At 44.3% G+C, this 25,795-nt stretch overlaps 1 protein-coding gene across 1 annotated transcript; it reads left to right on the top strand.

Moving 5' to 3' along the window:
* The first annotated feature begins 11,600 nt into the window (after window positions 1-11,600).
* On the top strand, window positions 11,601-18,547 carry LOC309358561 (uncharacterized protein). Its single transcript, XM_081891845.1, has 3 exons — window positions 11,601-11,731; window positions 14,525-14,632; window positions 16,288-18,547. Exons 2-3 carry the CDS (start codon window positions 14,589-14,591, stop codon window positions 17,276-17,278), a joined length of 1,035 nt encoding a protein of 344 aa, XP_081747971.1. The 5' UTR covers window positions 11,601-11,731; window positions 14,525-14,588; the 3' UTR covers window positions 17,279-18,547.
* The last annotated feature ends 7,248 nt before the right edge of the window (window positions 18,548-25,795 follow it).

Genomic DNA, 25,795 nt, shown 5'->3' with positions numbered 1-25,795 from the left:
CAATTAAAGAAGTGGCACAAACTCTGTAGCAATGAGAAAGCATAACATTTGGCAAATCGCCCTTCTTGAAAACACCTAACCTAAGCTAAAGGGACCAGGGGTCAAAGTGCAATTTAGTCAAATATTATATGTTGTTGTTATTATTATTATTATTATTATTATTATTATTATTATTATTATTATTATCATCATCATCAGATAAGGAGCATATGCCTGTATTTAACCTAGTCCAAGGTTATTTTTTATCTTTTTTATTATAAAAAACTGTTGTTGTTGTTACAGATATTGATAAAAAACGAGAACACTAAAAGTAAAAAATCCTATATGTTTTAATTCAGACTATGGGACCCTTTCCAATTACAGACACACATCTTTTCCCTATTGGTGTGTTTTATCATTATTAAAATTCAATAAAAAATCTGAAAAAAGAAAAAGTAGAACATCTTGGCTATTACTATCATTATTACTATTTTCTGTATGCATTTGGTTGGTTGTTCAATCACTGCTCTGCTTCCATACTCATTTATTTACCTACGTGCAGATCAATGCTATTTATTTTACTGTTACAAGCAAAAACATTCTGACCAGTCAAGGTCAAGCCCATGATATTCTTTCAAGGACTCCGAGGTTAGCTGAATTCTGGAGCACATTTTAAGTGGGAAAATTGACTCCCTCAGAGAACAGGCTCAAGGTAATTGCAAGGAAGATACATTTGGCCACCTCCATCATTCTGCTTGGACACTGAGGTCCAGCGCCGAGGGCCTTCTGGTGGTTCCCTCCCTGCAAGAAGCCAAGTTACAGGGAACCAGGCAGGGGCCTTCTCGGTGGTGGCACCCTCCCTGTGGAACTCCCTCCCACCAGATGTCAAAGAAAGAAATAACTACCAAGCTTTTAGAAGACATCTAAAGGCAGCCATGTTTAGGGAAGCTTTTAATGTTTAATAGGTTATTGTATTTTAGTGTTTTGTTGGAAGCCGCCCAGAGTGGCTGGGGAAACACAGCCAGATGGGTGGGGTATAAATAATAAATTATTATTATTATTAGCCAACCAAAATTCTCTCTCTCTCTTTTTATCCACATTTACCAACTTCTGCATTTCTTGACACAGGTACAGGTTTTCCAGGTCTGTGTCTGAATGCTTTTGTTTTATTTTTTATTTTGGGGGGGTTTTTTGCTCCATTGTTTTCCGCGCTGAACTGGAGCAAACGGCCACCTGCAGAAAACCTGAATTGTCATTCTGATTCAGTGTTAAATAGTAAGTTTTCCTGGGGAAAGTGGCAGAGCAAACAAAGAAACAAACAAGACCCAGGCACTGACTGTGAAAGTGTGAACCCGTGCCTAGAAAGTATGGGATAGAAGATAAGTGTGGATATTATATTATATTCTTATAAAATCCACTGGATCACACCCATTTTGTTTTGTTTTGTTATTAAGTTGATTGCATCTCTTTCCACTTATCTGTGTGTAAGAGCATTTGTAGTTGTGATTCGAGTCGTCTGTTTGGTAAGAGATGAATCAGAAGTTCATTGCTGTCTTTCTTAAATGATGGCTTTTAAATGATGGTTATCATTGCTGCTTTTTTGTGGCAGGGACACTCTCTTATATTTTCATCTGATCTACTTTTTTAACACTGGTTATGTACTTGAATAAGAAGAGGGCTGTATATCTGCTATTAAATGTTGTTTCACACACACAACACCTGCCTCCTAGGAGATATTTTGCCAGATATTATTTTATATAATAATACCTGGACTGATTTTTCTGGAACATCACAGTATCACACTACTTCCCTTCTGGCAATTCCTGCTTCCTGTTCAATCTTTATTTACAGCAAACACCCATCTGAAAGGAGGACAAAATACATAAATGCCTTGCTTGCTGCTTAGGCTCATCGGGTCTACGAGAAAGGAAATTAGCTGGAAGGCGAAGGTTGATAATTTTGGCAAAATTGCTCTTTACTGGAATGCCAACCGGCTTAAGATGTCTGCTAATCTGGCCCAACTTTATTTTCTAATGGGAAACAGCCTTGGGGTAATCTCTCTCCCAAACAGGAGTTTTTACAAGAGGGGTTGGGTAGGTCATGACGAGACAAATTTTTTTTTTAAAGAATATTTATTAAAGTTTTCAATAGTAATACAATAAAAAGAAAAAAGAAGAAAAAAGAGAATAACAAAAATAGAAAAATAAAAATATTTAAAAACACATAAAGTTTCCATTACTTGTTTTTCATTAACTTATTTCCCAGACCTCCTCATACCTCCCTTTTTTGTATTCCAATTCAAATTGTTGGTTCAGCAAATCCTTATCAATAGATTATAACCCATTTCTAAACCTTTCCCCCCCCATATTCTCTTAAAGCATTACTGCTGGAAACCACTTAATTTCTATCAGACATCATTCTAACATTCATTAATTTTGCATGATTTCTGTAAATAGTCTTTAAATTTCTTCCAATCTTCTTCCGCCGACTCTTCTCCCTGGTCTCGGATTCTGCCAGTCATTTCTGCCAATCCCATATAGTCCATCACCTTCATCTGCCATTCTTCCAGAGTGGGTAGATCTTGTGTCTTCCAGTACTTTGCAATGAGTATTCTTGCTGCTGTTGTAGCATACATAAAGAAAGTTCTATCCTTCTTTGACACCAATTGGAGGACCATGCCTAGGAGAAAGGCCTCTGATTTCTTCAGGAAGGTATATTTAAATACCTTTTTCATTTCATTATAAATCATTTCCCAGAAAGCCTTAATCCTTGGGCACGTCCACCAAAGGTGAAAGAATGTACCTTCATTTTCTTTGCATTTCCAACATTTATTATCGGGCAAATGATAAATTTTTGCAAGCTTGACTGGGGTCATGTACCACCTGTATATCATTTTCATAATATTCTCTCTCATGATGAGACAAATATTATCTTTTGCGCATCAAGGTCCCCAAGACACCCGCAAAGAAAAACACAATTGACACCTAAGTTTTGTTTAAGGTTTTTGGCATAATTTTGGCCACAATTTTATTCAAATTACAGCAATGTGAGTGGTTGCTTAGGCACTGGTAGCACTAACTGACCCCGCCCAGGGACAGCTCTGACATTCGCACCCCCCGCGAAGTCAGCAAGGGTAAGTCACCTGGGGAGAGAGACGGGACTGGGAACCATGCCTCACCTCTCCCCAGAATGCTCCCAGGGGCTTGCGTGGCCCTAGCCCCTTGCCAGGTGGGTTCGGACAAAAGCACGGGGAGCCCCTGGGTTACTTTAATTAATGGAAAACCCTTGCAGCAGCAGCAGCATTTTGGAGGGGCAGGCACAGCTGATTCCATACCCCTCCACTAACCAATTCCCAGACCAATGCCTAACCGCAACCTTACAAGTTGTGATGATTTGCTACGCAGTAAGCAAAACCCAAATGGCACACACTAATCAGCCAAATGGACAAAATTCCTACCAGGCCCCTGCCCCCAAAGCAGACGACCCCATGACAGGCATAGCAAGGTCAAGCAAACAGCCTAACAATAGGGAAGGGAGGACAGGTGTTCCGAAGCACGCAGCGAAAAAAGGAAGTTTGGCGCTGCGTGCATTGTATTTAACAAATAGGGCTGTCAATCAACAAATGGCAACATCTAGATTTCCCCAGTAACAGCCCGCCCCTGCTTAAAGGATGGCCAAACCATTTGCCTAGCAACAGTGAGGTGTCTCGTCAGCCCCAACCGCAACTCGTGCTCTCCACGAGGGAGAACACGCTTTGCTGGAGAAAACAGGAAGCTGTTATGGCAATGCCAATGAACCAGAACATGGAACAGGGGCTGGAAATAAGATAGGTGTGTTAGTAAATCACTCCACCGAGGCTACATTTTGTGATTAGTGGAAATCACACAGTCTGTCTGAGAAGAAGCGTGAGAACAGGATATAGTCCTTTCTGTATGTATTATGTGATGTACTTTCACTTTTGCCCGTTCTCTCTCGGAGCTGAACAAGAGAGAGCACCATGACTCTGTGTCTCTACAGTGTCAATAAATAGTAGTTAAAACTACAATGCCTCCTTCTTTTGCTTTGTCAAGAGAGAAGGTTAAAAGGTTAAGGGGTAAAGGGGCCAGGTAATTAGGTCCAGTCGTGGCCGACTCTGGGGTTGCGGCGCTCATCTCGCTTCATTGGCCGAGGGAGCTGACGTACAGCTTCCGGGTCATGTGGCCAGCAGGACTAAGTCGCTTCTAGCAAACCAGAGCAGCGCACCGAAACACTGCTCACCTTCCCACCGGAGCGGTACCTACTTATCTACTTGCACTTTGACGTGCTTTCGAACTGCTAGGTTGGCAGGAGAAGGGACCGAGCAACGGGAGCTCACCCCGTCGCGGGGATTCGAACCACCAACCTTCTGATCGGCAAGTCCTAGGCTCTGTGGTTTAACCCTGGAGAAGGAGGGGGTGCCTTTTTCAGAGCTTTGCTCACCGGAGGACACTTGGAGATCTGGGGAGCTGCAGATAGCCTGGAGCGCTCTCCCAACAAGGTGCTCACAATCATGAATGAAGGAGCTCATATGGCATAAACCATGGGTAGGCAAATGAAGGCTCGGGGCCTGATCCAGCTCAATCGCCTTCTAAATCTTGCCCATGTACGGTCCGGGAATCAGTGTGTTTTTACATGAGTAGAATGTGTCCTTTTATTTAAAATGCATCTCTCAGACTGGTGACTGGGAGCGGCAGCCAAGGCCCCATAACACCGGTCCTGAAAGACCAACATTGGCTCCCAGGACATTTCTGAGCACAATTCAAAGTGTTGCTGCTGACCTTTAAAGCCCTAAATGGCTTCGGCCCAGTATACCTGAAGGAGCATCTACACCCCCATCATTCTGCCCGGACACTGAGGTCCAGCTCCGAGGGCCTTCTGGTGGTTCCCTCACTGCGAGAAGCGGTCCAGGAATCAGCATGTTTTTACATGAGTAAAGGGACCCCTGACCATTAGGTCCAGTCATGGCCGACTCTGGGGTTGCGACGCTCATCTCGCTTTATTGGCTGAGGGAGCCGGCGTACAGCTTCCGGGTCATGTGGACACATGACTAAGTCGCTTCTGGCGAACCAGAGCAGCGCACGGAAACATCATTTACCTTCCCGCCGGAGCAGTACCTATTTATCTACTTGCACTTTGATGTGCTTTCAAACTGCTAGGTTGGCAGGAGCAGGGACCGAGCAATGGGAGCTCACCCCATCGTAGGGATTCGATCAGCAGGCCCAAGAGGCTCTGTGGTTTAACCCACAGTGCCACCTGCATCCCTTGCAACATTTGCCATACAGTTGACCAATTTGTCACATCTTGAGAGCAGTACATGTGAAAAGGATCTAGGAGTCTTGGTTGACCACAAACTTGACATGAGTCAACAGTGTGACACGGCAGCTAAAAAAGCCAATGCAATTCTGGGCTGCATCAATAGGAGTATAGCATCTAGATCAAGGGAAGTAATAGTGCCACTGTATTCTGCTCTGGTCAGACCTCACCAGGAGTACTGTGTCCAGTTCTGGGCACCACAGTTCAAGAAGGACACTGACAAACTGGAACGTGTCCAGAGGAGGGCAACCAAAATGGTCAAAGGCCTGGAAACGATGCCTTATGAGGAACGGCTAAGGGAGCTGGGCATGTTTAGCCTGGAGAAGAGGAGGTTAAGGGGTGATATGATAGCCATGTTCAAATATATAAAAGGATGTCACATAGAGGAGGGAGAAAGGTTGTTTTCTGCTGCTCCAGAGAAGCGGACACGGAGCAATGGATCCAAACTACAAGAAAGAAGATTCCACCTAAACATTAGGAAGAACTTCCTGAGAGTAAGAGCTGTTTGACAGTGGAATTTGCTGCCAAGGAGTGTGGTGGAGTCTCCTTCTTTGGAGGTCTTTAAGCAGAGGCTTGACAACCATATGTCAGGAGTGCTCTGATGGTGTTTCCTGCTTGGCAGGGGGTTGGACTCGATGGCCCTTGGGGTCTCTTCCAACTCTATGATTCTATGATTCTATGATGTATGGGACACTTCTCCCGGTGCCTGACAGTGTCGGCTACCACAACCTCCTACAAAGGCAGCATTGACATGTAAGGCATAGCAGAATGAACGGGAGAGGCAGGGAGAGTGGATCTGGGGCAAACAGCTTGGTGACGCTGGCCTTAACGAAAGCTCCAGTACGCCCTTGTGTTTACTCTCTTCTTGAACGTAGCAAAGGGCTATTTTCATTCCTCCTCCACCTCCTCAAACGAAAGGGCTTGGCCTCCCATTTGGGGTAGATTTTAATCAAGGGCAAATCAATAGTGCTTGTTTTGTTCTGCTTTTTCATTAAAAAGGGAGGAGGAGGAGGAGCAGGCAAAGGCATCAAGGGCATCAAGCGCCCTCCCATTGTCTCCCGGGGCTGGCAGGTACGCAGGTGTAATTTAGTAGTTGTGCGGCTTGAAATTAAATTAGCTCTATTGGAAGGAGGCTACTGGGAACCACTCTTCCTTGAAGAACAATGGAGGTGTCACGGCTCCACTGTTGGAAAAAATAAAATACAGATTAGTGGCAGGCACCCTGTTACTCCCAGCTGCACAGGGTATAAATAATACCATGGAATCCTAGAGTTTGAGGGGACTTTGAAAGCCATCAAATCCAATGCTCTTCAACATCCAACGCTCACCTTGCATGCAGAAGGTCCAATATTCAGTCTCCAGCATCTTCCAGGTAGGGCTGAGGAAAACCCCTGCCCACCAACCTGGAGAGCTGCTGCCAGTCAGTGTTAGCACAACTGACCTAGATGAACCAATAATTGGACTTGGTATAAGGCAGCTTCCCACGCCCCTGTGTCACAGGTAGAGCATCTTGCTTTGCATGCAGAAAACTTTCCTTATAGGAGCTGCCCTCTATGTTCCCCCACTCACTGTCTTCGTTGCCCTCCTCTGGAGAAAGTTCAAGAGGAATTGTGGCTGGACTTTGTCAATGAGTTGCCTCGGATTATGTCTAAACTTAGTCAATGAGCTGCCTTGGATTATGTCTAAACTGTGTGTAAAGTGTTTTTTGTTTCATATCTTTGTTTCATTTCATTCATACCCTGCCTTTCTTATAAGTGAGTCTAATGCAAGAGGGTCCTAAATCACATCCTGAATTAAACTAAAGGTGCATCCTGGATCAACATGAATATGCATCCCAAGGATGAAGACCTGGATACAATTTCTGCCTTTCTCTCGAGTAAAAATATTCAGATTCACTGATTCTGATTGTTTGCATGTTTATACAGTACTAATGAGTGAGAGGGGGTTAGTCATCACACTTAATAACACATCCTGGTTACCCCATGGAGCCTAGGCGAGGTTCTCTGGGATGAAAGGAACTCCTGAGGCTTTCCAAATGTTAATTAAAACCACTTAAATACAAAGCACAATATTATCGTGGATGTTAATATCTCTGCATCTTCAGTTGGACCCACACACCAAGTAAGAACATTACTTAGGGAGGTGTCGGCAGGCAAGCGTTCATCTCAGCCTTGCTCTGGAATTAGCTGGGGCAAGATTTGTGCCACTATTAGTAAGTTATTTCCCCCACAGCTGTTTTTGAAAAGCAGAACGAAAACAAAAGGTTTTCCCTCTTGCTGTATCTCCTGTTCCTGGTTGGTCCCAAGTAACTCTGGATACTCGCTCTGTCCCTTCTCTCCAGGCCTGTCTCCAAGGAGGTGGGGTGCCAGACCTCCAGGACTGACCTGCAGCTTTCAAGCGGTCAGTGTAGGGCTTGAATCTTCAGTAGCTGAGAGCACCTTTGAAAAGATATATTTTAAGAAGACTTGCAAGCTTCAGCCCAGCAGAGCCAACTGGAAATTACTGCACAGATTGTCTCGGAAATCTGCCCTCTTCCACTCTCCCAATTAATCTGACATCAAGGTGGGCCACCCACATGACATTGCTTAGGTCTCATTCGTGGGCCCAGGAATTGCAGGGTCTGGCATGCTTCTGACCTGGCGAGCTACCAAGAGGTGATGAAGAAATATGCTTCCCAGACCCCAGGGGGAAAAAACTCTCTCAGTTCTGCCATGAATTATGCTTCCAAAATTCTGCCCATATAATGCACAGTCTGTCTAATTTGTATTTGCTGAAAGAATACATGAACTGAATCACAGCTGTCCTTTGAGATTCAAACTTCTGCAAATCCAATCAAGATATGTGGGAAGCGATGCAAATATTTCATAGCATCATGGAACTATAGAGTTGGACGGGGTCTCGAGGTTAATCTAGTCCAATTCATGAACCACAGCTGAAGAATCACTGACAGATAACCATCCAACCTCGGTTTAAAACCTCCATTGCAGGAGAGTCTACCATCTTCCGAGGTCGTCCATTCCACTGTCAAACAGCTCCTACCATCACTAAATTCCACCCTCAGTGGCACCCTTTGTAAATTCTGATTCTTAAAAAGTGTTTGCTAAACTGTTGGGAGTCATTTGTTCAGCTTGTTCTTGAATGAATCTTTATTTGTGTTAGCCATCGGCCATAGCAACGAAACAGCAATGCAATATACCAAAGAACAGAAATAAAAAGTTGATTATATAAAACATACTTTAGGGTCCTGAATCAGTAGTCAAATAGTGGACCTTATTCTGATTGCCCCAGCTAAAAACCTTGCAACCTTTGCTGTCACCTGCTCCTCCTGATCTGCCAGGGAAAAGGACACTGTGGCAGTGGTTGGGCGACCCGGAATGGACAACAAGAGAGGGCTGATAATCTCATTCCTCAAGTCTTTATAAAGAGTGCAAGCCAGAAGGGCATGCGCCACCGATTCGGTACTGCCATCCCCACAGGGACATAAGCCTTTTGTGTGTGGAATCTGTAGAAATTGTCCCTCAAGTACAGCTAAGGGCAATACATTCAATCTTGCGAGGGTAAAAGTGTGCCTATATTTTGGGAACTTGTGCTTGTTTTCTGTATTTTCTCAATCAACCCCAGTACCAGCCTTATTTTTTTAAAAAAACAACAGAAAGATGGCTGTCCATTTGTTTGTTTGTTTGTCTGTCTGTTTAGTATTACCATAAACCATCAACCATAAGAAGGACTTGATTGGACAGAATCAAAGCCCCTGAAGTTACTCATCTGTACTTTGGGAGAGTTAATCCCCTCTGTAGGGGCCACCAAGTTTGCCAACTTCATATCTCTATGTGCAAAAGCAAAAACTTTATGTCCATCTTAATTTTAAAACACTGTATACTTCAGATGTGTCTAGTATGAAAAGCCATGGAACTACCCTTCTGAAATTTGGCAAGGCGAATCTCCTCTTGAGGGGCTAAAGTGCCCCCCCCAATTTTATGTCCCTATGTAACCCTCTCCCCAACAAAAACCTCCAACATGTTTTCATTTCACAATGCAGACCACTAGGATTTATAGAGATTTGTAAGATCCTGATTCAGATCCAAATCAGGTCAGACAGGGTCTGGATCATTCTTGACCAGATTGGTCCTCATCTAGATTTACATATTTGAGCCACAAATCAGACCAAGGGGTTTATGCACAGACATACCATAAATCCATTTTAGCCGGGGGCTATTGCCACAGCTATTGGTAAAAATAATTACATACACTAATGATGTATTGGAGTATTTGAAGAGCAGAAGGCAGAGCAGACGTGTTCTCTTTTGTGCTAGAGGGCAAGAAACTGTAGCAAAGCAGACTATGGCACCAACATTAGGATAACTTTTCAAGTGATAAGCCCGAGTGATAGGGGAGAAATCCAATTCAGTTAGCCTTTAAAGGTAAGGTAAAGGTACCCCTGCCCGTACGGGCCAGTCTTGACAGACTCTGGGGTTGTGCGCCCATCTCACTTAAGAGGCCAGGGGCCAGCGCTGTCCGGAGACACTTCCGGGTCACGTGGCCAGCGTGACAAAGCTGCATCTGGTGAGCCAGCGCAGCACATGGAAACGCCGTTTACCTTCCCGCCAGTAAGCGGTCCCTATTTATCTACTTGCACCTGGGGGTGCTTTCGAACTGCTAGGTTGGCAGGCGCTGGGACCGAGCAACGGGAGCGCACCCCGCCACGGGGATTCGAACCACCGGCCTTTCGATCGGCAAGCCCTAGGCGCTGAGGCTTTAACCCACAGCGCCACCCACATCCAGCCTTTAAAGGTGAACCTACCTAATTTGGACTTTTTGAAACAACCTGCAAACTGAAAAAAACAGGCATCCTTCAAAAATTCACACATCTCTGAATTTTCCAAAGCTGCTCTCCAGCCAAGCAACATGTACGAAAATGTGTCTGTTGGGGTGAAATTTACACAAGAATGCATATATTCTTGAAAACGGCACAAGCAAATTTGTGTTGTATTTGGGAAGATTGTATTGCAAAGGTGCATATATTTAAGAATGGGTATGTCAGGACCGTGTTTCCCAACCAATCACCCCACCCCATTCCTCTTGAAAATCACTGAGGGTCTTGGTGGAACACTTAATTATTTTTCTCCCCATTGCAGCAACAGTAATGTGCAGTGCTCAGTGCTGTATGGTTTTTACCTGTACAGTGGTACCTTGGTCCTTGAATGGTTTGGCTCCTGAACAAATCGGCTCCCGAATGCCGCAAACCCGGAAGTAAGTGTTCCAGTTTGCTAACATTTTTTTGGAAGCTGAACATCTGAAGTGCAGGAAGCTCCTGCAGCCAATTGGAAGCCACGCCTTGGTTTTCAAATGGTTCCGGGAGTCAAACAGTACTCCTGGAATGGGTTAAGTTTGACAACCAAGGTACCACTATATTTTTACATAGATGCTGCTGACCACCTGAATGAAGCTCGTAGACTACCGTTTGTCCATAATCTTGGGACACCTGTATTGGGTTGGGAGAATTTTGCACTGAGATGCTGGTGAATTTTCACAAGATCTTTAAAAAGCAAAAAACCAAAACAAACTCTTGTGAAAATTTGGATATCTTAACTGGAAAAGTTAAGAAATGGAGGGAAGTTGAAACATCTCTAATATTTAGCCACTAACTTGGTGAGCTCCTGATCATTCCCCAGTAATAGAAAATGTATGACCTCTGACTCTGGTTTCCATTTGGGGATACAGAGTTGATCTAGAAATTGCTGGCGGAGATCAGCATATAGTTTACAATTAAGAACCACATGTGTAAGGGTTTCCACCAGGTGGTCTTCGCATGGGCAAGTTCTTTCTCCTCCCACCCTGCCCGAGAACCTTCCCCAAAGGAGGTTTGATGGATTTGAATTAAACTTGGCCAGCAAAAATGCCCTTCTTTCTTGAGGGTTAAGCAGGAATTGAAGCTAATATGAGCTTCCAGATGGTGGAAAAGACTGACTCAGTCTGGTGGGATCTCCCTTCCTGAAGACGTTTAAGCAGGAAATTGCCTTCTACTCTATAGCCCCTTCAATGTTTGTAGGGCTGACTAGATGACATAAACTGAAGTACCTTCCAGCTCGATAATCCCATGAATTCAGATCAGCAAGTACAAGTAGCTGTTGCTGATCAGTGGCATGTATTTTGCATGAGGCACAGCCCTGCTTGCAAGCTGTAGGACTTCCAATGGACGTCTTTGCAATTTAATTTAATGTTTTAGGAGGAGGAAGAAACAGCCATCATTTGTAAGCTTACCATATTACCCTGGATCACGATTTGCAGGTTGCCAGTGACGTCGCCCCAGCAGACGTGCCTCACGTCCCTCAGGGGGATTTTTAAAACCACATAAAAAGCTCTCCTCATCCCCAGCCTTTGCTGACACTTCTGTCCAGACTCGTTTGTGTCTGGAAGTCAGGTAAGTTAGGAACTGCTTTCCCCCTCTCTGTGCACTCTCTGATACTGAATTTCTGGATATTGCTTCGAGACAAACTCTAAATGGGACCAGGACGCCTGAAGGTCTAATGGTCTGCATCATCGTGAGACTCTCATCATGGTATATTTGTCCAAACTGGAGCATTTGATAGAATTTTGCTATTTGCGTGAAATGTCACATGTTGTGAATTTGGTTGTACCCTTGGCTCTGGGAGAAAAGATCCAAAGAACGATTCCAAAGAAGCGTGTGAGGTGGTGTGTGCATTGTGGAAACTAGCAGAGTTTTCAAGGTGGAATACTAAAGAGGGTCTTTGCCTACTTTCCCTCCCAGCAGAGGATGCTGAGAATGAAATTGGAAGCTATTTTGGATGTCTCTTAGGCAATATATCAGTGAGACAGAAGGTCTGGAGCCCAAACCCTTGGCATAAGCCTCTCAAAATCTCGCAAGGGTGTGTGCCTGCCTCTTGCACAATTTTATGTTGTTTGTCAGCTGCGCCTAAGGTGGCATCCAAAATACTATTCGACATCCTTCCTCGGAAGAAAACATCTGAGGGATTTCTAAGAAGCCTAAAAGAGATTTGAAGAGACTAGTAGTGATGGTTTTCCCCCAAGGATTTTGTCCCTGGTGGAAACCTTCGAGGATGGGTCTCAAATACCCTTCTCTGACCTCATTTTCTAGTATGTGGGGGAGGGACAGAAGGGTACTCATTGGATTGTATCCAATGGAGTCCTACTCAGGGTAGACCTATTGAAATAAATTTACTTCAGTTAGTCATGGCCATTGAATTCTGCACCAGCTGAAGTATCTGAACCATCTTCAGATTATATTGCCGTAATCTAACCCAGAGGTTACCAGAGCACAGATGACAGATTATGCTATTAATAGCTGGTGGGATGGTTTTATTCCTCTTGATTTTTATTGTTTGGTGGTATTATTATTATTATTATTATTATTATTATTATTACTACTACTACTACTACTACTACTACTATTACTACTATTATTACTATTATTATTAGTTCATCATTTTATTATTGTATTGATGTTGCAATGTGCCTGTTTGGGTAATTTAAGCATTTATCTGTATCATGCCCTGATATCCCCCCACTTTTTTTTTTTTTGAGAAAGATCCATTTATAGCTTGTAAACAAACAAATAAAGATAATTTGGAACACATTTCCTATCAGAATCAGAAGGGTCAAGTGCTTTAGTAGAAGAAAAGATAAATTTGTAACACAGCCTGAAAGCCCCACTGCTGTTACAGACTTTGGTTGGACACCGAAGCAGTGAGAGATTGGTCCGCAAGGTACCAATGTGTTAAGCCAGGAGTCAGCAAACGTTTTCAGCGGGGGGCTGGTCCACTGTCCCTCAGACCTTATGGGGGGGGGGCGGACTATATACCATATTTTTTTGGGGGGGGGATGAACAAATTCCTATGCCCCACAAATAACCCAGAGATGCATTTAAAATAAAAGGACACATTCTACTCATGTAAAAACACACTGATTCCTCGATTTCAATTTAAATAAAGATACTGACTTAAAAATTGTTTGGGATGCCAGCAAAGCTGCTCTTAGAGGATTTTTTTTTATACAGCAAAACTCAATTCAAAGAAAACAGAAAGAAAAGAAGAAGTGGTAGAAGAGATTAGGAAGAATGAAATAGAATTATATAAGAAGCCAGATAACGCGGAAATAAAAAGAAATATTAAAATGCTACAATCACAATTTTCTGTGATAATAAATGAAGAAATGGAGTGGAAATTGAGATTAATGAGACAGAGAAATTTTGAGTTCCAGCTAAAGAAAAGAGAGTGATTTAGATTAAGAAGGTGATTGGGCCGGATTCGGGCCCCGGGACTTAGTTTGCCTACTATACACAAAGGAAGCTACGTAAACTGGCGTCAGTAGCACCATTAACTCACCGCTGGCTTAGAGGTCCCTCCCCAATTCTCATCCATCTCTAAGATAAGGGAGGAGTTGACAAGCAGTCGGTGTAAGAAACCTCCCCTGTCCCAATTAGCTATGCGTCCCAAGCCCACAGGCAAAGAGAGCATCGAAGGAAGCCGATTAGCATAGATCAAAACAAGAAACATCTATGAGATCAGTCTTGCAGAAACTAGTCCCGGAGTTACCTTGACTACCTAGATGGCGCTTGCAGGCCTTCTGGAACATTTTCACTTTTTGGTTTTGTTTCTCTTTCACCCAGCATTTTTACAGAATTAATTTGATTCATTCTCCATTTTAGGAAGCTATCATTTCATGTGTTAATGACTTTATTGCACACGCCCATAACATATATTTTTAATGAAATTACTATCTATTTCACCTGGCGCCTTCATTATACACCTTTAGGCGCCAGGCAAAAATGTTCCTTTTTAACCAGGCCTCTGGCTGAATTGACTTACATCCTATACCCTTTTTAAAATATGGTGGGGTTTTTTTTTGGGGGGGTGAGGCTCTTGTATTGTTTTTGTATTCATTAGATATTTTCTGGTTTTATATTTTGATTCTATTCTGTGAACTGCCCTGAGACCCCCCAGGTATAGGGCGGTATATTATTATTATTATTATTATTATTAATAATAATAATAATAGTAATAATGGTGATTTGTGTGATGTGTGTAGATAGATATACTCTAATAAATAAATGAAGCAGTCAATAAATGTGAGATTTAGTTATGAAAGGGGGAAAGCAAAGAAGAAATTGGATAATACTGAAAAACGATGTGAAATTATGAAATTCTGCTACCCACTCACCCCTTTATAATTTCAGGTTGCTACGTAACTTCTTCCCAGTAACTCCCAGTGACTTTGTCTCTGCTCCCGATTTGGTGCACATGGAGGATGCTGCTCCAGGTCTTCCACTGAACTTCTCTCATCGGTAAGCAGGTGTGGCTTTGGGAGATAAATGGATGAGTTCGAGGGAAAGCCAAGCGCTCCAAATCCTGCTCAGATTTCTCTTCTCTTCTCTTCTCTTCTCTTCTCTTCTCTTCTCTTCTCTTCTCTTCTCTTCTCTTCTCTTCTCTTCTCTTCTCTTCTCTTCTCTTCTCTTCTCTCCTCTCCTCTCCTCTCCTCTCCTCTCCTCTCCTCTCCTCTCCTCTCCTCTCCTCTCCTCTCCTTTTTTGCCATTCAAGATTCGTGATGATTTAAATTTTTAGCACCACATACAGTATCTAACATTTCACTCAGGATTCGGGAGAGAAAATCCTTTTTCTCAACTTAAGGCCTTTTTCTCACAGTGGCCAACCCTCAATAAAGAAGGACATTTTTATTTGATTTTCCAAAACATAAACATACAACAAAACCAATTAGGAATCTAATTATCAAGATTACTCTGAATCTCCTGACTTCCCTCCACACTAACTGCAGCATGACGACAGCCTTGCGTTTTTATGTATATAGGAATAAATTGCAGGTTGTTGAGTAAACAGGACAGTGCCGACTTATGGGTGAACATGAGCAAATGTGACACCCATCTCTACATGCAACACTTCATTGCGAGGTAGTGATTGTCAAAACCAGTAAATGATGGGGACAGATACGTAGATGGCAACTTGAACGGCTTTAAAAGAGGATTAGACAAATCATGTTCTTCCTTCTCTGTCAGAGCCAGCATGTCTCTGAATTGCTGTTGGCAGGAAGTACAACTGAGAAGCGATGGGGATGTTTTGCTCTGAAAAACTATGTTGCATGGGACCGCCGGTCCTGAGTTGCTGGGAAAATAACAATCAAGAATGATGAAAGAATAGCCATTCCTTTGCATGTTTTACCTCTGCTACTAGAGTGGTACCAGTGGTAGAGAATCACAAGTGGGGAAGGCCGTCTTAAGCATATCCAGCGCCGTGGTTCAAAGATCCATCTGGCGACCCCCTTTCCCAGAATTGTTGACCTTTGGCTCTCCTCCCGCAGAGGCTTGGGAAGGAAGCTGCACACCTGCCGGTTCCCTCCCTGCGAGAAGCCAAGTTACAGGGAACCAGGCAGAGGGCCTTCTCAGTAGTGGCACCCTCCCTGTGGAACGCCCTCCCACCAGATGTCAAAGAGAAGAACAACATCCAGACTTTTAGAATACATCTGAAAGCAGCTCTGTTTAGGGAAGCTTTTAATGTTTGATGTATTACAGTATTTTTTTGGGAAGCCGCCCAGAGTGGCTGTGGAAGCCCAGCCAGATGGGCGGGGTATAAATAATAAATTATTATTATTATTATTACTGCCAGCCATATGGTTGATGGGGCACAGCTGGTGGGCGTGCAGGGAAAGGGGAGGCTGCCAGCAAAGCCACACAGCTCTCCCACTCGCTGGGGCACCCCTGAGAGGCCAGCGCCCTGGCACAACGCGCCAGTAAGCCCAATAGGAAAGACAGCTCTGCAAGTGGGAGAGACTTGCTGTTGCGTTCTCTTCTGGTGGGTTTTCCATTGGGGAATCTGGTTGATCACTGTTAAGATAGGATGTTGATCTAGGTGGCCCTTTGTCCTGATTCAGCTCCAGGCCTCTTCTGATGTTCTTAGAGGAGATGACCTTCTCAATTCCTTCTTGCAGGTATCGCCGGGCCAGCCAAAAGGTGCCGTATTATGGATACACGTCTGGTCGGCCGTTGCCACCCTTTGTCTCGAAAAGGCTACCCAGGTCTGGCTCACAATACTACCCGTTCTATGGGTCAAGATACCCTGCATACAAAACCCTTCCACCACGCGGGAAAGTTCCTTGTGCTCAGCTCTACTCTCCGCCCGGTTTGACTGGTTATCAACCACGAGGTGCGACGGTCTACCCAGACCCACACACAGCCAGGTACTCTAAGCTAAACAAGAACCCGATGCAGCCACACACAGCTATCTATCAGAAACCTTTGCCAACCCAATGTCCATACAGTGGCATGACCAAAGGCCGACATGGCCCCATTAACAAGGGCTCACTACCATGTGTCACTGGCGCCCCTCTACCCCGTGTGACCAAAGGCCCTGTAATGTATCCCACCAATGTCTCTCAGCCGTGCTTAAACAAGGCCCCGCTACCGCGTATGACCAAAGGCCCTGTGCTGTACTCAAGCAAGGACCTATTGCCACATATTCATGACCCACCACCCCGCGTGGCAAAGGGACCGCTACCACGGATGACCAAAGGCCCTGTATTCTATGCAGCCGAAGACCCACAGCCAGGCCTAGGCAATGCCTCACAAGCAAATGGGACAAAGGGCACCCAGCCACACCTGGCAAAGGGCACTCTCCCACGTGCTACCAAGGGGCCTCGTCTCGTTGTGACCAAAGTCCCGCGGTTCAGCGCACTGAGGGCCTCACGATACTTCCTGAAGAGGGCTTCGCGGCCCAACCTGACGAGAGGCTCTCAGCCAAGCTTGGTCAAGGGCTCGCGGCCGTCCCTGGCAAAAGGCTCCAGGGTCTCGTTGACTAAAGGCTCCCAGCCCAGCCTGGTCCGTAACACCACAAACCTGGCGGCCTCAAAGAAGCTTCCCAAAAACGTCAAGATCGCAAGCACTGGGAAGAAGTACTGTTCGGCCACCAAGTGGCCTTTCTGAAGACGACAGGGATGTGGGAGAAACTCGTTTGACTTTCAGGCACCGAGGAGCTGGGCACACATCAGTGGCAGTGGACAGACGGCTTGCTTGCCTTCCCACCCAATCCATGGGGAACTAAGGCAGTGACTCAACGTGACTCCTTATTCTGCAGACAGATTTCACTGTCCATAGCAAAAGTTTCATTTTCGACAGTGGCGTATGTGTTTTGATCCATTTTTATTTGATTTTAGGATCCACCCTGTTCTAGTGACTAATTTGTTTTGAGCTGCTTTTGAAGTTGGAGTTGCCTCCAAGGTTATACTTACTCAGAGCAGACCCATAAGGAGTTTCAATAAGCCATTTCTAAGTAGTTTCAATGCTAATAATAATAATAATAATATATTAGTACCCCACCCATCAGATTGGGTTCACCCCAGCCACTTTGGGCAGCTTCTGACTTAGATTGTTGCGACCTGCCCTTGGCCCTTATGGTGATCTGCAGATATTTTATTAAATTAATAATGTTAATAGTTTTTCGAGACTGGGCTGGGTCAGTTGACGCAATCAATTTTAATGCTACTCATGTCATTTATTATCCTCCCATCATCAGTCCTGCTCAGAGCAGACATGTTGAAATCCATGGACTGACTGAAAAGAGAACTAATAGCTTTGGGCTGTATCCAACCACGCAGAAGAGACCTATTGAAAATAATGGTCCTAGGTTTGTCGCGTCCATTAATTTCTGCGGATCTACACTGGGTAGGGCTAATATTGGACACCACCCGTTGAAATTAATGGACCCAAGTTAGTCATGCCCATCACTGGGCCTACTCTGAGTTGGTTTAAGTACCCTGTTTTTCCTATGTATTTTACTTTCCTTTGAACTAAAGGATTCTAGTCCCACTCAGAGTAGACCCTTTGAAATTAATAACATAGGTCCATTCATTTTAATGGGACTACTCTGAGAAAGAGTTAGTTGACTGCAACCCTACATCCCCCATTTTACCTCTTTCTGTTCTCAGTGTGAGTGTTAAGCTTCTGTTTGGAATTAAAAGATTGTTGTATATTTGGTTGTATCACCAGGCTTCTACCGTCCTTAAAAAAATAGTGTTGTTCTGCAAAATACAATCATTCTGTTAATTGTCTCCCTAATTGTGTAGTTCCTTCCCCTTCTGTTTTGTTTATGTAAATTCTCTGTTCCCCTCTCAATAGACTGGGTGTATATGTGTGCGTCATTTTTATACCTTCAGCAGCAGAACTGTGTTCTATGCAGTGCTTTTTTCCTCGGAAAATAGGGGTCGGTACTCACCACAAAGTTGTTACAGTGGGAGCCACACTTTTCCACAACAACAAGAACAATGGTATCGTTTTCATGAAGGAAAACTGGAAGTCAAAGGGAATTAATCGGAGACCTGTAGCTTACACCCCCTCTGCTATTTTCTTCCAAGTTGTTCCAGATCTCTCAGTAGTTCTTCCTCCCAGTTTACCCTCCTGAATGAGTACAGGTGACACTCCACTTAAGTGGGAGTTACATTATGGGCTCCCATGAGCATAAGTGAAATCTTGTGAAGTGGCGAGCACTGAAGTGGAGAGCCAGCATGGTGTAGAGGTTAAGAGCAGTAGACTCATAATCTGATGAACCAGGTTCGCGTCTTCGCTCCTCCACATGCAGCTGCTCGGTGACCTGGGGCTAGTCAGACTTCTCTGAAGTCTCTCAGCCTCACTCACCTCACAGAGTGTTTGTTGTGGGGGAGGAAGGGAAAGGAGATGGTTAACCACTTTGAGACTCCTGAAGGGGAGTGATAAAGCTGGATATCAAATCTTCTTCTTCTTCTTCTTCTTCTTCTCCTTCTCCTTCTCCTTCTCCTCCTCCTCCTCCTCCTCCTCCTCCTCCTCTTCTTCTTCTTCTTCTTCTTCTTCTTCTTCTTCTTCTTCTTCTTCTTCTTCTTCTCCTCCTCCTCCTCCTCCTCCTCCTCCTCCTCCTCCTCCTCCTCTTCTTCTTCTTCTCCTCTCTAAACCAGGCATAGGCAAACTCAGCCCTCCAGCTGAGGGACTACAACTCCCATCATCCCTAGCTAACAGGACCAGTGGTCAGGGATGATGGGATTTGTAGTCCCAAAACAGCTGGAGGGCCGAGTTTGCCTATACCTGCTCTAAATACCCTTTAAATGTCTTCTCTACTGCACTCTTTTCAATCTATGCAAACCCCCCCCCCACTGTATCCAAAAATATCCCCAACTAGAATTAAGGCTCTGGGACTGGCAGGAGGCTGCAGGACACATGGGAAAGCAGCTGCTGCTGCTGCGCTACCTTGCACATCAGCTGTTAGGCGGGGAGGCTGAGCAGCCTAAACAAAGCCCAAATGCAATTCCGGTCTCTTCAGGACTTCCTTTTCCCTCACTGACATCCTCTTTGGGCTCCGGGGAGGGTCTCCTCATGAGCCATGAGGACTTTCCAGTTTGCTCTCTTCATGATCTTAATTATTTCCCGGCGCTGTGCGTCTACACAGTCACATGCAAGTCAACCGCCCGTTTGCGAGTGGCGCGATTCCTGTAATGTAATTCCCATTCCTCATATCTCTTGTTTGCATCCCTCCAGACCACCTGTCATCTAAATCCAGGCCTCAGTATTACATCCTTTTTAATAACAAACATGAGTTAATTTGTGTGTGTGTGTTTTTTTTAAAAAAACAAATAACACACTGTTAAGAAAACCACTGCAGCTTTTTCAAGAATAGTTAAATTTCTTTCACAATTTGCAGCATAGAACTTTGCAAGCCCGCTTCATATTAAGTGCCAACAAAATCAATCATGCTTACACCCAGATACTTGTAGTTAGGACTCGAGTCTTACTATTATTATTATTATTATTATTATTATTATTATTATTATTATTTACTGAATTAAATACTGCTCTATACCTGGAGGTCTCAGGGCGGTTCACATAAAAGATCAACATAAAAACCACAATATATATAATCAAAATAAAAACAACAACCCAATAACACACACTCCCCCCCCCCCAAAAAAAGGGTATAGGATGTCTATCAGATCGCCAAAGACCCGGTTGAAAAGGAACATTTTTGCCTGGCGCCTAAGTTGTATAATGAAGGCGTATAAAGAATATAGTAATAAAAGTGTATAACGAATGTTGGCTGTTTCACAGTGGTATTTCCCGAGCCCCTTCAGTTTGTGGTCTCCACATGAACCCATAAAGGTGGGAACGCTTCGCCACTCAAGATTAGAAGCAGTACATCATGTGGATAATCCCAACCAATCAGGATCACATAACGAGCAGGATGAGGCCATGACACCCCGGTATTTGAAATGATTGGATGGTTCCATTACATCACAATGCACTCTCCAACAAGAACAGACACACAATGTCCATCTCCATTGCGTTGTGAAAGATTGCCACCTGGTGGTTCCTATGGTAGCATACAGTATTATTATTATTATTATTTAAAAAGCAAAACAAAACCTTAAATTAAGCTCATTGGCTGGTCTTTAATTGCTGGGTAAAATTCTCCGAGAATGAGTTGCATTACAGTGGTACCTCTGGTTACGAATGTAATTCGTTTTGGAGGTCCGTTCTTAACCTGAAACTGTTCTTAACCTGAAGCACCACTTTAGCTAATGGGGCCTCCCGCTGCCACTACACGGTTTCTGTTCTCATCCTGAAGCAAACTTCTTAACCTGAGGTACTATTTCTGGGTTAGCGGAGTCTGTAATCTGAAGCATTTGTAACCTGAGGTACCACTCTCTTATCATTCATTATTAGTGGTAATATTATTACTTACCCGCCCTTCACCCTAAGAGCCCAGGTCTTGCATAGTGGTTGGCCATCCGAGACAATGGAGGAGATGAAGGCGTCCGGTTCTGCTGCTGCAGATGCCCCATGACATTTCTTCTCTCTGCACTGCTCCCAGTGGTCATTCCTCCTCTGGTCACTGCTATGAATGTCCAACCTGTCTGTCTCCAGGCACTGCGGTCATCTGCCAGGGATGTCCACATGGCAGTGTCGATACTGCCAGCCTTTGTTACTTATAAAATATTACTTACAGCAGCAGATACAAGACCTCCAGTCCACCTCCTGACCATAGCTGTCAAGTGTCCCTTATTTGAAGGGACAGTCCCTTATTCCAGCGCAATGTCCAGCTGCTGTACCTTATTGATGGATGTCCCTTAAATGATATCCCTTAAATTTCAAAGGAAGCAGCTCCTCTCCCTCCCTCCCTCCCTGCCGGCCAGGGAGGAGGGAGGCTCCAACTGTGTTGCTTGGCTGTGTTGCTCACCCAATAAGAAGTCTAAGAACGACTGGGGGGTGGAACTTGCATGCCTTGTGTGTGGCTAGTTAATGCAAGCTTAGGGGGTTTTTGAATGCTGGGCGCCATTTTGTTGCACGTGCTGCTGCAAACTTTGCAGTGCAAAGCCAAGCCGGGGAGCCATCTTAAGTTGAGGCTGCATAGGCCTTGTGGTGCATGTGATTCAGATTCTCTTCAGTTGAACCTCTGGTTACAAAGTTGGTTGGACAGTGTTCTCGAAGCTACCAGCATGAGTTTGACCAGACTGCAGGAGGACAGGAAGACTGGAGTGCCTGGAACAGGTGAGGCTGCAGGTCCCTTATTTTGGCTGCTGGTCCCTTATTTTCAAGGCTGCTGGTCCCTCATTTTCAAATCTGTAAGTTGACAGCTATGCTCCTGACACAATCTCCTGGTGATGGACAGAGAGGTCCCATGGCCTACAGAGACCTCCTCACTCCTTGGTCTGCCATAGTGCTACATAATGGATCTGGGTCAGAAGAGTTGGGTGATGTTGGCATCAGTCTGTCTCAGGGGATAATGGAGGAGTGTGCCTCCTATGGTGGCATTGTGGTTGTTTGGTCATCTTAGTCATGTTCGACTCTCCATGACCCCATGAACCAGAGCATGCCTTGGAAACTCTCGCTTTCTTCTCAAAGCTCAAAGCTTCTCTATTTTTTATGTCCATGGAGCTTTCTTGGCAAAATACTGGAGTGGTTTGCCAGTTCCTTCTCCAGGTGGATCACATTCAGTCTAAACTCTCAGCTATGACCTGTCTGTCTTGGGTGACCCTGCATGGCATAGCTCACAGCTTCTCTGAGTTATTCAAGCCCCTTCACCACAACAAGGCAGTGATCATGAAGGGGCCTATGGTGGCATACAGTATCCTTAAAAAAAAAAAAAAGCACAAAGCAATACCTTAAATTAAGCTCATTGGCTGGTCTTTAATTGCTGGATAAAATCCTCCGAGAACGAGTTGCATCATTATCATTCATTATTAGTGGTAATATTATTACTTGCCCACCCTTCACCCTAAGACCCCAGGTCTTGCAAGATGGTTGTCCAGCCGAGACAATGGAGGAGTGGCTCTCTGGAGGTGAAGTCAAACTGTTGGAAGGTTAGGGACCAATATGGGAGAGACATGTTTTGTTGCAGCAGATGAAGGTGATGGACAGAGAGGTCTCATGGCCTACAGAGACCTCCCCACCCCTTGGTCTGCCATAGTGCTACATAACAGATCTGGGTGGATAGAGTTAATAATAATAATAATAATTAATAAATATAATAATAATAATAATAATAATAATAATAATAATAATAATAATAATTTATACCCTGCCCTCCCAGAGCAGGGCTCAGGGCAGCTAACACCAGTAAAATTACAATAAAAACTTAATGGGAGGGGGGTTAAATATAGGTTAAAATGCAATTTAAAATGTAGCCACATTTTAAAAGTAGCCCATAGATCAAAACCATAAGGGGAGGGGAGCATAAGGGTCAGACTGAGTCCAAACCAAAGGCCAGGCAGAACAGCTCTGCCTTGCAGGCCCTGCGGAAAGATCTCAAGTCCCGCAGGACACTGGTCTCTTGGGACAGAGCGTTCCACCAAGTTGGGGCCAGTACTGAAAAGGCCCTGGCCCTAGTTGAGACCAGTCTAACCACCTTGGGACTTGGGACCTCCAAAGTGTTGTCATTTGTGGACCTTAAGGTCCTCTGTGGGGGATACCAGGAGAGGCAGTCCCGTAGGTACGTGGGTCCTTGGCTGCAAAGTTGGGTGAGATCAGGCCTGCCTTCTTCACCTATTGGTTGTTGTCATCCGTCTGTCTCAGGGGATAATGGAGGAGTGTGCCTTCAGGGGTGAGGTCAAACTGTTGGAAGGTTGCAGCGCCTGCTGTGGCTGTAGGGACCGATATGGGAGAGACATGTTTTGTTACGGCTGGGGCAGATGAAGGCATCTGTTTGTGCTGCTGCAGATATTTAAAAGAGTTTAAAACAACCTACGCAACGCATAGGTTAGCTAAGGCTGAGAAGCCATGAGCATTTCCAAAACACCGAAAGTGCTTTACAAAGATGCAGATGTAATGCGTCCACATTGTTATAGGAAAATAGGAAAATAATGTAAAGATTGAGCGCACATTGGATATGTATGCATCCTTCAGTTCTGGTTAGGAAGTAGAAATTCTAGTTCTTAAAATATATATATATTAAAGATTCTCATGAGATACATTCCGTCTCCCCCAAAATCACACCTAACAATATATCCACAAAATAAATTCCCACTGTCTCCCCTCATATGACCTCTTCCCTCAACTTCACTTTCTGGTTTTGAAAAAAAATGTAAAACATAATAAAAAAATTATATACAAAAAGAAGACTCTCGTGAAATACAAAAGAACGTGCAATGTCTTTGGTTGTTGGTTGTCTTGTTTTTTTGGTACAGATTATAAAGTCTTTATGTTACGTTCAGTGTGGCACAATATGGTACCTGGAGGTAGGGGGAGAGAGTAGAGGCGGAGAGGTGTGTGTGATAAACTTAAACACTTTTTTCTTTTCTTTTTCATTTTTCCAACTTGGCATATGTGTTTCTGACGGGCTGACTGCAAGCTTTATTCATTTCCTGACATTTCATTTCCTGATCATTCAATCATTTTATCATTTATTTAAAAAACAAACAAAGAACAGATGTCACACAAAAACGTATGCATGTATAAAATGTTGGCCCGTCTTGCTCAGCGTTTTCTACAGTGACTGAAGGCAAACAGGCGAGGTGAATTGAAATCCTGCCCTGGTTGCAAGCCCTGTATAGACTAAAAGAATCATAGAGTCGTGGAGTTGTAAGGTGGCTTGGGAAACTCAGCCAGATGGGCAGGGAATAAGTAATAAATTATTATTATTATTATTATTATTATTATTATTATTATTATTATTATTATTATTATTACCACTACTACACCAAGGGTCATTTAGTCCAACCTCCTGAAATGCAGGAACCACGGTCAAAGAATTCCTGATAGATGGCCACCCAACCCATTTAAAACCTTGTTGCTCCAACCCCTTGATATATATTTTTTCCTGAACAAGGCTTTTCTATCTTGCACTGCACCAACTCTCCAGAAGATGGCAAGAAAGACTGCTTTATTTCCCCTTCTTTCTGCATAGGCAGGTGTATTAAGAAATCACTGCAGGGAGACATTATGATGGCTTTTGAGGCCACCAGTGAAGCTGGTAGGAGAGGGTTGTTCTTCAGTGTCTGGTCTGGACATCAGTGAAGTCTCATATATGAATCCAACGGAGCACCATTTGGCTGTCTTAACTGGGGTTGGCCAAGATGTTGCCCTCCAAATGTCATTGGTCTCCAGCTGTCATTGTTTCTGATCATTGGCTTGCAGGTAAAAGGTATCTGTCGCTTGGACTACTGCAATGCGCTCTACGTGGGGCTACCTTTGAAGGTGACCCGGAAACTACAACTAATCCAGAATGCAGCAACCAGACTGGTGACTGGGAGCGGCTGCGGAGACCACATAACACCGGTCTTGAAAGACCTACATTGGCTCCCAGTACGTTTCCGAGCACAATTCAAAGTGTTGGTGCTGACCTTTAAAGCCCTAAACGGCCTCGGTCCAGTATAGCTGAAGGAGTGTCTTCACCCCCATCGTTCTGCCCGGACACTGAGATCCAGCTCCAAGGGCCTTCTGGCGGTTCCCTCACTGAGAAAAGCCAACTTACAGGGAACCAGGCAGACGGCCTTCTTGGTAGTGGCGCCCGCCCTGTGGAACGCCCTCCCACCAGATGTCAAAGAGAACAACAACTACCAGACTTTTAGAAGACATCTGAAGGCAGCCCTGTTTAGCGAAGCTTTTAATGTTTGATGTATCACAGTATTTTATTATTCTTTTGGAAGCCGCATAGAGTGGCTGGGGAAGCCCAGCCAGATGGGCGGGGTATAAATAATATATTATTATTATTATTATTATTATTATTATTATTATTATTATTATTATTATTATCATCATCATCATTAAGGTAAAGGGACCCCTGACCATTAGGTCCAGTCGTTGCCGACTCTGGGGTTGCGGCGCTCATCTGGCTTTATTGGCCGAGGGAGCCGGCGTACAGCTTCTGGGTCATGTAGCCAGCAGGACTAAGCCGCTTCTGGCAAACCAGAGCAGCACACGGAAACGCTGTTTACCTTCCTGCTAGAGTGGTACCTATTTATCTACATGCCCTTTGATATGCTT

Source organism: Podarcis melisellensis (genome assembly GCF_964234715.1).
Source record: "Podarcis melisellensis genome assembly, chromosome: 16".
NCBI classification, from domain to species: Eukaryota; Metazoa; Chordata; class Lepidosauria; order Squamata; family Lacertidae; genus Podarcis; species Podarcis melisellensis.
This window is presented reverse-complemented; position numbering and strand designations above follow the sequence as displayed.